The 12,856-nt window shown below is 40.7% G+C and overlaps 1 protein-coding gene across 1 annotated transcript in view; it reads right to left on the bottom strand.

The window, feature by feature from the left end:
• GRB2 (growth factor receptor bound protein 2) overlaps positions 1 to 12,856 on the bottom strand; it is a 52,982-nt gene that overhangs the window by 8,181 nt on the left and 31,945 nt on the right. Inside the window, exon 3 of the mRNA XM_074607970.1 lies at positions 3,972 to 4,069. Within this exon, the coding sequence (XP_074464071.1) occupies positions 3,972 to 4,069 (98 nt within the window). The remainder of the gene's footprint in view (positions 1 to 3,971; positions 4,070 to 12,856) is intronic.

The raw sequence follows: 12,856 nt of genomic DNA, 5'->3' as shown, positions 1-12,856 counted from the left end.
TAATAACAAGAGCTCCACTCACAAAGTTTACTCTCTACAGTGAAGGTTTGGGTGCAGCAAAAAGACAGAAGTTGCAGAACCCTCCCTGAAACAGTTGTTCTTAAGAGAAGCTGAAGCTTTCATGAAGTCACAAAGTCACCAGATCTCCCTCTCTCAGAAGCACCTATCTCTAGAGCTGAAGGAGGACCGATTACTTGATTTCCAGACTCTCCAGCTACTGGCAGCCTTCGTTCCTCTAAATGGCTGTCTTCAGTATCTGCTCACCATAGAGGGCTACACAAAACCACATCCCTATATTCTACCAAGGATGATGAGTTCACAGACATATTTCTACTATATGCAACATACTCAATAAAACAACTCTAGGACATCCCCCTTGTAAAAGGAGTATTCACTCCATTTAGCTATGCAGCTCCATTATGAAAAGCATTTTGGCACTGAAAATGATACATCTTGTTTACAAACTCAGTTTCCATGAACACCTAGACATGTTTTACTTGCTTGCAAGGCTTGTTGTGTACTTTTTATCCCCTGGAATGGAAAGGAAAAAGCTTTCTCCCACAAGCATCCTATTTCCAGTGCTAAAGAACTTCACGGCATTTAGTAATTTTCCTGGTGGTTTAGCATCTGCGACGCTTCTCGGTACTCAGGGTGGTGGCAGAGACAGCAGAGGGACTGTCTACCTGTCCATCACTGTACTCTGCTGCCTTCAAAAATCAACCAAGAGAAACCATTACATGAAACTCTTTCAAAATTCAAAGGTAATATTTTGTTTCCTGGGCTTCTGGCACAATTTTCAGAAAGATAAGGAAGTCTTGAATTTTGCCTCTGACAAATGTTACATAAAGCAAGCTTTATATTACGAATTTAGATATCTTGCCACAGTTCTTGTTTAGAAAGTGTTTTAATTCTGTTTAGTTCTCAAATAATTATCTATTACTCACACGTGACTTCGAAATGAAAGCCACATCTTAAAACAAAACCAAAACACCTCACCCATTTCTGTAAAATAGAAGGAAAGCCTGAAAGAGCTCAACTCACCTTCTATACAATCTTTCCTGAAGCCTCAGAAGTATACCCTATTTTCCCCCTAAATTTTACTGAATCACTACAAAGTAGAAGTGTACAATTAATGTTCGATTAAAGGAAGTAACACTTCCAAAATGAAGTTTTCTGCCAGCTCTAAGGCACTTTAAATAGCAAGACTAAAAATCTTTCACAATTCTTCAACTCCCTTGCAGTTTTATGACTTCACTAGCACTTTAGCCATTCAGAGTAAAAGGATCTCAAACTCTAAATATAAAGAAGATGAAAAAACACCACCATAGATGAAAGAAACAAAGAAAGTTATTTTGAAGGACTACTGTCTACTTAATAACACACTTGTAAAGCATCAGAACTGTTGTGCACATATGAATCTTCTCTACAAAATGATTGGAAAAAAAAAAATCACAGCATATCCAAGAGAATTAGGCCAAATAAACTGACCACAACATTCCCACAGCTTCCTTGCTGAAGGGCTAAACTTGATAACACTTGTCTCCAACTAGCTTTGTAACGTAGGTGAAACTCACCCAGTCAGCACTGCAAAACCAAATCCGGGCATTACTGCTGATGCTGCACGGCTAGAGGGAGATGCACTGATTGGTACAACACGAAGTTCACATTGCGTTCAGACTCATTTCGATCGGTAGTTTGGAATTCTTTTGGCTTTACTTAGCACGAACATTTAGCAAGGTCGATTTCCTCCATGAAAGTTACAATACTGCAAAGTGAGACTTCAGCAATATTTTCAAGGAAAGCTGATTATGAACACAAACACTTGAGATACACACACCATGAGCCTGATCCAGGCCATTTCATAAACAGCAAATTCTTCCCATACTTCCCTAAAGAGAGAAAGGTATTTCTGCCACTGAACTGCACTGTTGTGCCTTCACAGGAAGCCTCCCTGCCCAGAGCTTCCTGCAGCTCTTCTCTGAGTATCATGCCTATGTCTACATAAATCTTTACTTTCTTAATGGATGTGGCAATTTAGATTAACCCTTCAGAACTCAGGTGACTCAGCTGGTGACAGACAGGTGCCACATTTTCCTTTCAGCTTCATTTGCTAGTAGTTACAAAGCAAACTGGAAGCTTTGCAAAATAAAAGCAAGAAGAAACACTGCATTTAAGACTAGCTATGGGGCTGGAGGATTTAAGTCTCAGATCCTAGGACAGGATTTAAAGCCATTTTCAGTTGGTCTCTTTCCAAATCGTCTTGAAAAGCTCTTGTGCCACCTTCTCACACCACAGTTTGATACTAGTCTGAGAAAAGGAGCATTCTCTTTCTCACACCTTGTCAGCTGCCTGTAATTTGCTTTTTTGTATGACCTGCTGGACTACTTAGAGAGCTCTGCATTACAGCTAAGCTAACATTACACTATAAAAACTTTTGCATAATTTCCCAGGGTTGTTAATGCACTAGTTAAGACTCCCAGCATTGCTGACACATGGCACTAACTCCATCCAGCTGCCATCAGCAGTTTAAACATCTTCAGAAAAGGTCAAATTAACTACACTTAAAAAACACTACCAAATTCTCCCACTTGCAGGCTCAGATATTGTTCATTCCCCTTTGATATGAAAAAGCAAAAAACTGACAGTTCCAACTCTCTAAAACAAAATACCACGGATGATTACAGAACAAAGTGATCATCGTATGAGACATCACCGCAGTACAACTCAAATGCCTGCTGTTATAAGAAGATGCATGATGATTCAAATCAATGAGAGAGAGAAATTGCAATGTACATTTGTGATCCCCAGCTGACTAGCACGATCAGGGTAAACAGACATGTTACTGCAGCAGATGAGGCTTTAAACAATTTCAGAATTTTCCTGTGCGTGCTTGCTTCAATTCCCACTTGGCTGCACTAAAGCAGTATACCTCCTCTCCCTCCTGGGACAGAGTCCCTCAAAAGCTTCCTCCTATTTCAAGAGCCCTTAGAAAAATAATTCTTTATTGGATTTAACTGCAATATCTTCATGATATAATTACAGGCAACAATTAACAAATCAATCATCAGTTTTTGTGGACAGCTCCTTGTAAAAACCCCAATTACAGGTTTTGCTGCTCCTTCCTAAACCTTTTCTCCCCTTTGAACCTGGTTACCCAGAGGTTGCTGCTTTCTTGTTCAGATGTTGAAGGATCCCAAAGGTTGACAGAACCAGAGTTTAGTAGAAGACAGCAGAAATACATGAAGTGACATGAAGAAAATACACAGACATGAAATGCTACTGTTTTCATATGCCAGATTCTCTATATCTAAGAGGAAATGTTCAAAGTAGTTACTCAAATACAGTTCTCTGCAGCTGCAAATCAATGCAACTATACTCACATAAAAGTACGCACCCTTTGAGGTTGGCCTGTTTTGTGAGGAAGGTGTTGAACCAGATGGATGCCAGAGGTCCTGTTTGACCTAAATTATTCTGTGATTCTATAGTCAGGATGTGACACAGACATACTAAAGTACAGCTCCAAATATCCTTAAATATTTTTCTGGTGAGCTCTGAATGCCACAATTTTTACTCTTATCTGCTTCGCTAAGTAAAATAAAGAATCATCACAGGAAAACCATCACTGTTTTTCCCCAGGGCAGTGGTGGTGACAACTCTCTACTAAAGTGTTTTCTGCTGGTTTAGGCCTGCTACCCCCAAGGTCAGTCAGTCTGACACTACAGCAAAGCACCGGAGCAACCACCAGAGAAGCTTCCAAAATACTCTGCTATATAGCCAGCTGTGAAATGAGTTACAGTGCACAACAATGCAAGTTGCAGCCAGAGATACAACTCGATCGCCATCCTTTATCTATCCATACATTTTGGTAGATCTGGTTAAGGTACGCTTTGCAGAGTACAGCAAACCTCCCTTCTGTTTGAGAGGATGCACAAAGTAAGATCAGGGGAGCCTATCACCAAAGCTCTACTTACGGGTGTGGTTTCATTTCTATGTAGTTCTTGGGAATGAAGCCGTCTTTTCCATTGAGTTCTGCCTTGTACCAATTCTGATCACATTCTTCATTCAAAACCTGAAGGAAACACACACACAAAAAAAGCTTACCACATCTCAAGATACAGCAAAACTGATGAAGGTACTAATTTATTCTTCCCATTCTTGTTTCAAAGACTGCTCTTGTAAGATGAAGCTATAAAAAATGGTGCTAGTCATCCCACTCCACCGCATCTCATGAGCATTCAGAACTGTGGTGAATAAAAAGCTGGACAAGTAGTTTAAAATAGCCGAAGGACTTTAGTGCCAAAACCCCATACTTTAGTAAGAAAGTCACTGTCAGTCCACAGGTACTTTTAACAACGTAACTGGATTGGGGTCTGCGCCAAAGATTAAGTTGGCTGTCATCACCAGAAAAATCCTGTCCAAAATCTGCAAGGCAAGAAATTCTGATTATTTATGACTTCTAACAATCACTTTTTCCTGAATTCAGATGACAAACCTAATGCTTTCAGCATAAATTCCCCCTGTACTCGGCATTGGTGAGGCCCCACCTCGAGTACTGCGTTCAGTTTTGGGCCCCTCACTACAAGAGGGACATTGAGGTGTTGGAGCGTGTCCAGAGAAGGGCTACAAAGCTGGTGAGGGGTCTGGAGGACAAACCTTATGAAGAACGACTGAGGGAGCTGGGGTTGTTTAGCCTGGAGAAGAGGAGGCTGAGGGGAGACCTTATCACCCTCTACAACTACCTGAAAGGAGGTTGTAGAGAGATGGGGGCTGGCCTCTTCTCCCTGGTGACAAGTGATAGGACGAGGGGAAACGGGTTCAAGTTACGTCAGGGGAGGTTTAGATTAGATATTAGGAGACATTTTTTCACTGAAAGGGTTATTAAACATTGGAATAGGCTGCCCAGGGAGGTGGTGGATTCACCATCCCTGGAGGTGTTTAAAAAAAGGGTAGATGGGGCACTTAGGGACACGGTTTAGAAGTGGCTTTTGTCAGGGTAGGCTAAAGGTTGGACTCGATGATCTTAAAGGTCCCTTCCAACCTCAACGATTCTATGATTCTATGATTCTAAATGTGATTTCATCCAGCTTTTCTACACTTGCACTGGTTGCCTAGAATTAAGGATTCAAGGCAACATCTGTATTATAGAGAATTTTACAAAAAAAACTCCCTCATGACAACATTAGCACAGGCCCAACGCAGATACAACTGGCAGCTTCAGCTGGTTTTGCTGATACAAGTTAAAACCAGGTTAAACTGGACGGCAGAAACAGTGACTTGCCTGTTGAGCATTTTTTTATGTTAATAAAGCAAGTTAAACACATACAAACAGCAAATGTAGATGAACAAAGATTTTCTTTTTTTTTTTAAGGCATACTTTTCTTACTATAACTTTATTCTAAAATGAATGAAAGATAGGAGTCACAAGAGAGGAGCCAAGTGAATAGGCTGCTTTAAAAAGCACAAGTTGATACTTCAAAGCATACTTGCTCTAAAATCTTCAGTGCTTTATTTTTCATTGAGTTTCTGTCAAATTGTACAGTGCAATAGGTAAGCCTGGTGTGCTGACTGAAACTAGTCTCTTGAATAAAGCATTATTATGTTCTGTAAATAAAGCCATGCTATAGTTTGAAACTACTTCTCCTCAAAAAAGTTTTACTTGGTTCTAGAAGTAAACAGCACACAGAACCTGCCCCCCCTTTAAAATTAAGCACCACAACGTTTTCCCCAAGCACTTTCATTCCTTCTCAGCTTTCTGAAGTTCTTTTTAACTTTGCGACAATGGCCAACAAAAAGCTGTATCCGAGGTTAAAAAAAAAAAAAAAAAAGAAAGAAAGAAATGTACTTAATGTACTTAAAGCCTCAAGTCACAAAAGTATCACATGATTAGCATTGCCTGATTGCCTGAATACAGGAAGATGAGGAAATGCAAAGAGAAAGACAACATGAACACAGATCCAGAGATCACATATTACATACAGACACCGTTACGGTGAAGATATCTGCCTAAAACCCAAAATCTTCATAAGCAGTTATTGCCGCTTCCGACTTTTTTTTTTCCCCCCCATCTCTTTTGTTTCTTTTTTTGGAATGGTGATGAGAGGAAATTAAAAATAAATAAAAGGAAAAGCAGACAAGAATTTGCAAGCGCAGGCCTTAAAAGTCTTATAGCTGATGGGAGTACTTCAAGAAAATTAAACTCTACAGATCAATGTTTGCTGCCTTTCAAAAGTAAGTGTCATATCAAGACCCTAATCTGCCTCATTGCTCACTGCTACATACAAAAGAGAAAAACCTCAAAAGCTACTGAAATGAAATCCAGTAAAGCAAAAAAAGAAAAGAATCTGAATCTCCTCAGCAAATTCCAGTGGGTCACAGTTACCTGCCTGTTCCTTAACCCCAGCCGAAGGGGCCGAGGGCAGGGTGTGCAGCCCCAGGTGCCAGCACCTCCATGGGGGAACCGGCACAGTAGCAGGTCCACACCTACAGAACTTTAGGTGAGCAAAGATATGCACCTTTACAGCCCAATTCAGGATATTTTCAGTTGAAGAGACTTTAATACTTAAAAGACCCTAAAATAAAAATATTCCAAGCTATCTTTGGTGCAGTTACTACCTTGGGCTTGTGTTTATTTATTTACAAGCATCATTCTAGCGTACATTACGGTTCAGGCATTTAGCAAGGATAACGTGACCACAGGCCGCAAGCAGTTCCAGCGTGGCTGTTAGAGGCTCCGAGAGAAAAAGCTGCACATGGAGAGTTGGCGCAGATCAGCTGATGGCTGCTGAGGGGCCTTTAAGCAAGAAAACAGTGCACGTCTCACCACCACTGTACCAACTGCGAGACAGCCTTCTGTGCAGAAACTGATTCAACTCCAGAATATAAAATACAGGTAGATGACACCAGCAGGCAGCTCTGGGGTACTGAGCAGGGAAGACGGAAATTGCAAACAGATACGTAAAAAAGTGAATTACATAGAGACAGAGAGTACAGGTTGAAGCCCAGATCCACAACTCAGCCATGCAAAGATTTTGGCATATAGCTCGAATGACCAGGAAGTTCGATTGTTATATACCTCAGCCGCCATCACCAGAGTAATTTACAATACAATAGAACAGAAACGTGACACATTTTGATGTGATTTCTAATAAGCCAAATCTTACGCAATGGTGTGCACTCCTTTATCAAAGATGGCATGGATCAAATCTTTGGTAAGATTGTGTACTACAAACTCATTTCATTACCATCAGAGAACAATTAAGGGATATAGTAGTCTGTTCTTTTTTGAAGATTTAAAAAAAAAAGGGTAAATTGTAGCTTCATATGAAGGACAATACCACATACTTGTGCTTTTGGCAGTAGGTATTACAAATTATTAGAGATTCTAATGCCCAAATGTAAATTATTCTAATGAGTTTTATCTTGCTCTGAAGATATGCTAATAGATTTGGAGGAGGCAAATCACATAGGGCTTGGGGTAACTCATTACTGCTTGGCCTGAAGCCAATGCCAGTGAGGGAGCATTGCTGAGGCACACAGTAAGCTTTGTGAGCGGGGAAAAAAAAACAAAACCGCTGGATAAAAGGCATAGTAAGGTGAACTGCCTACATGTATACATGTACAACCTGTTCAGGGCACTTATGGCATAATAATGAATCCTCCACAGCTTCTCCCCCCACCCCACCCCGCCCCCCCAGTGGCTTTGTTTGCTCCAAGGACTTTTTCCTGCTTCACACCCAGACTGACGTACCTTCATAGCCGGTTGTCCTTTCTAGGATCATTTTAACTGTCTGTCACAGCTCCATTCACGCCCTGGCAGACAGTCAGACTATCCATGCCCTGGATTATACACCAGAGGGCTTATACACACACAGTCACCCTGTAAGCACCCTTGTTTTCCCCTTGCTGGGTTGCTCCTCCACTGCGCGTTCTTCCAGAGGCAACAGAACTTGCTGTTTTCTTTACACAGCTCCCTGTTCACGTATCATTTCAAAAGAAGTCACCTCCACAACAGGTATCTACAAAATCGTTTCTTCTGACAGCGTCTCAAATAGACACCACTGGAGGTGCTCCCAACGTTTATAGTCAAGCAAAAATGACTTGTACTGAAGTACCTTAAGTTCAGGACAACTTTGCAGTCACATGCACGAGGCTGGAATTCTGATGGCTGCTATGAAGTTAGGTAGCTATTATTATGACAACTACACAACAGTCATGTAAAATTTCAGCTTCCACAAAACTTATGCCACTAACAGCCATTAGTGAAATACAACTAAAAAGTTGGGAACACACATAAGAACTCTTTGCACTGCTGTTATCTGGCTTAGACGTTTACATCTGACTTTGCCCTCTTTTCTTTTAAATTGTAAACCCACCGAAATGAAAGAACTGACTTTATGTAATGAAACAATTTTGCTGCAAAACATTTTAAAAAAAACATCCAGTAAATCCGTCTATCCCATACCTCCAACTGTCCTCCGAGTGATTTCCAGATAATAATTAGGATTAAAATTTATCATCTGGATACTTAAAAACCAGTGCTATGCCTCTAAGAAAAATAAAGATTCTTAAATGAACTATGGTAAGATTTTCCCAGACTTACCAAAGCTATAAAATTTAGTCTAAGTACTGCACGTACCACTGGATTTTGCCTTGAAAACTTCCCCAAGTACAAATAAATACAAATAAGTTAAGCAACAAGATGAAACTTAAAATTCACTGCTCCAAACTGAGACAGCCTTCAGAGTCTACAAAAACTCGAAATGTCACAAACACTTATCTCAACAACTGTTAAAACCTGCTGCTCTTTGTATAGCTCAAAACATAAAGCATTCCTTTGCAGCCAATCCCCATGTCTGCTGTAGATCTAATCAAGTCTACGCCAGAGCGACTGTTCCTTTCACACTGGGGCATCTGTGCCTGAGAGGAGGAAGAAGGAAGAATATATATTTTTAGCCACTACATTTGAACATGTACTGCCATGTGACGTCCTCAGTCTGCAGTCAGCCCTGTTTTCCAGTAATAGTGGCTCAACCACTGCCCATCAGTTTCCCAGTTTGATAATAGATCTCTTACCAACAAAAGCCCATCTGTTCCCATGGAAATGGAGAAGTGGCACTGCCCAAGAGCCGCACAGCAAGGCAGTCACCAAGTTTTAGCCGGAACAGCTCACACACAACAAGCATTCCCGGCCATTTTCAACCCCATACCTGGCGAATATTTCTAAGCACAGCTTAGAATTCACCTTGTGAATTGCTGCACACCAGTTTTGATCTTCTAAAAACAACTTTCAGGAACACGCAAGCACTAAACCAGAATATAACAAGCAGATCTGGCATCTCAACTCTCAAGCTGACTCCCATATGCAAACATGAAACTAAACATAAGGCCTCAAACGTACTTATGTGCTTGCAAATTTAGTCAAATTCATCAGAATGCTTGGATTTTGGAGAGACAAACCCCAAGAAACTTGTTCAGTGAGGGCTGTGAGTTTTGGCTGAGCCCCCTCTTTTCCTTGAACTGTAAGGTTTTCGGGTTCTAGCTGTGCTAACTGAAACAGAAGGTAACAAGTACAACCTGTTAGCTGCCAACGCGGCTTTCCTCCTTCACAAAGTTGCACTGACACCACCACGAAGAAAACAATGCAGCGTATTAGAAACGCTCCCAAAGTCTTAGGAATTCAAGGAAAGTGCTCACAACACTCAAACTAGGGCAGAAATTAAAACTTAAGAAGTGAACAAATGATTCCAAGGCAGCAATTCTGCAACTGAATTTTTAAGCCTGGAAGTTACTTGTCCCGGGGAGGAATGGTGGTTGGGAGGACGGTTCTCACCCTCCCACCACAGAGGTGCTTTAACACAGCTTTTCATTTTAGAGAAAAATGGCTCCTTTCCTGCTCCAAAAAAAAATACGGACTAGCTACAAGACCAGTGAGCACCCACTGCTTTACGGGAAGCCACACCTGGATTCAACAGAGCAAATTCAACACAGTCCATTATATAACATTTTTCTTCCCCACAAACTTACTGCAAATGGCACCACAGAACATGCAAATTCATCTCTTCAGGGTTTTGTAGAAGACAACCCACGACGTGGCCTGATAACCTGCAGCTCCCTGCCTCATCCTCGGGTTGCACAAAATCCTCACTCTGGCTGCTTAACACCATCAACAAGGCGGCTGTGCAGTGGAAACGGCATCTTAAGGAGACCTAGGGTAATCTGCACGTCAAAATGGCATTGTAATTCAGGTCAAGCCACGTCGGAGTTTTGCTTTTCTTGGTTTACTCATCATGACACACAGTGCAGTTAAAATTAACTTAAACATTCAATTTAAACATTCAATGCAAAAAGATACATCAGACAATTAAGGTCACTAGCTCAAGAACACATAACGGCTAAAGTATTTTAGGCTTTTCCTTAAATTCAATTTGTCACAATCACGCATAGGAAATGCAAAATATCCACATTTTTCAGATCAAAACTTAAAGCACCATGTTTGGACATGCTTTTAAGATTGTGAATACTCGCTCTCTAGACAGATATAAAAAGCTGTGGGAAGCTTAAAAACCACTGAGCAAGCATCACTGGGAACAGTCAGAGAAAGACTGTTTCTTAAACTGCACTCAACTACCAAGTATTATAATACCTAAATAATGCATATAGATTGTAATAGAATACAATAATGTTTTATGGATACAGGTTTTCATTCTCACCCTCACCCCAATTCTCAGTGTTACTACAGAAACACTTCTACCCTGATCTTTATAAAGGCACAAAAAGAGCACAAAATACAAACTAAAAAAAAAAATAAAAAAATTCAGAACTTCTTCCCAGCACAACACACACGAGGTACAAGGGCCCTTATTCCCTACTCCTCAAGTGGTGCTTTTGTCAGAAGCCTTATCTGAAGTGACGATTTCTACTTCACTCTGACAGCGTTTACCACAGCGTGGCCAAGCAACTGAAAGCAGGAATCGAGGACAGCAAATTTTGAAGCTGTTCAAATCAAAAAGCTAGTGTCTGGGTTACACAGTGCTGTCTTTAGACATATTTTCTTCTCAAAGAAACTAAGTTATTTCTATTCATCTTGAAGGAACCTGGAAACTAGTCCAAAGCAAAACAGAAGACAAAGCTGAGAGACAACAAACCAAAAATGACAGCGAAAGCCACAGGACAAGGCCACTCTAGGATCTAAGCGCCTCTTTCCAAACTGTAAATAATATTGTCATCCAAGTCCATTGCACAAATCTACTCCTCACTGGAGGTTCCTTCCATATAAACATTTATAGGTAAATCCATAATTCCCCAAACCTTCAGAAAGCCTTGATGCGGAGAAGTAACTGGGTAGGATTACAGGAAATGATGTTACCTTTAACTACATGAGATAAAGGCAAGTTGCAAATACAATTCCACGCAATATTTCACCATGCAAAACTCCAGATAGAGAGAGAGATACAATGGTCAAGAAATCCACAGTAACCCTGTCTGGCAAGTACAGTAAAATACGTTGTAACAAAGCAAAGTCCAAAGAGAGGAGTGTAGCTAGGAATTATCATTCAAGTTTTCACGTCAAAACCACCTCTTTTTTTTTTTTTCCTTTTTCTTTTTTTTCTATGTAACACAAGAATACTTGAGGCAACTTTAAGTTAGCTGAGGTACAACCAAGTCTAGCCACAAGGACAGAACTCAGCCCAGACTACCTTACCCTGCCTCTCAGGCCTTGCAAGTCTTGTACTACTACCTCCCTTCTGGCAAAAGCCTTCAATTATGAAGACTTATTTATTTATTTAAGATAATAGAAGAAAGAGAGAAAGAAGTAAAAAAAGAACAATATAAACAACAATTCTCTTTTCCTATGGCTCACCGTTTTTGTTTTACGTGGCACAAAGAGATGGAAGGAAAAAAACCACAGTATTTTAAAGTATGTTGTAGTGATCTCCACAATGTCTGATGGAGATCCTGGAAGGAGTCAACAACGTTCCAAACAAAGGAACTTTGCCACAGGTCTTGTCTTCAATGAAGTTTCCCCCTGTGTAGGAAGTTTCCACTAACACAAACACATAGAGGTAAAATGATAACAAGTTCACCAGTTCTGCCTACTTTGCTTGTGAAGGATAGCGAGACGTCAGCCGCAGCGATTACAGAATTTTCTTCAAATTAGTCCTCCCACTATTACCACTTGTATAAAGGTTAAGCTATAGATGCTACAACGTGCGTGTTTTCAAGAGGGTTGATGCAAAATCTCCATTATAGAAAGAACAGTAGTCTGCAGTAAAAAGTCAGTATTGGTGATTTTACGACTCGAACAAATATAGCTTTACAGAGCTAGAAGTAGCTACAGCTAGTGTTCTCATTAGGCTTCCCTCATCTAAAAGACACGCAAGTGTTTCAGTAACAGCACGAACTCTCAGAAGTGAGATTCATTTTATGTTCAGCAACTTTTATGGTGCTTAAGTGAATGCTAATTCTGACGAACTTTCATAACGTAAGGATGACTGTTCGACATTTGGATGGTGCAGGGAACACACGGTCTCATTTCAGTGCTTGATCAAAATGGAGTGCAAAAAAGGGAGAAGATCGTTATCACAGCCTAAGCTCCACAGCTTGGCTTGCACACGCTTGGCTTGCACGCGTAGAGAGCAGAATGCTACGGGCTTCACAAGAGCAGTTTCTTAAAAAGAGGAAGGGGAGTGTTGTTTTTCCCTAACAGACGAAGGGTTAGTTTACACTGACTAAAGACCAGGACCAGCCACCTTTTATAACTAGCTGTAGTGCTCAGGATGTTATCACGGAAACAGAAGACAAAACATCCTTCCTTAATCTCGAATCCAATCCACATCCAATTTGGAAGCATTGAAGA

Source organism: Larus michahellis, chromosome 14 (genome assembly GCF_964199755.1).
Source record: "Larus michahellis chromosome 14, bLarMic1.1, whole genome shotgun sequence".
Lineage (NCBI taxonomy): Eukaryota > Metazoa > Chordata > Aves > Charadriiformes > Laridae > Larus > Larus michahellis.
This window is presented reverse-complemented; position numbering and strand designations above follow the sequence as displayed.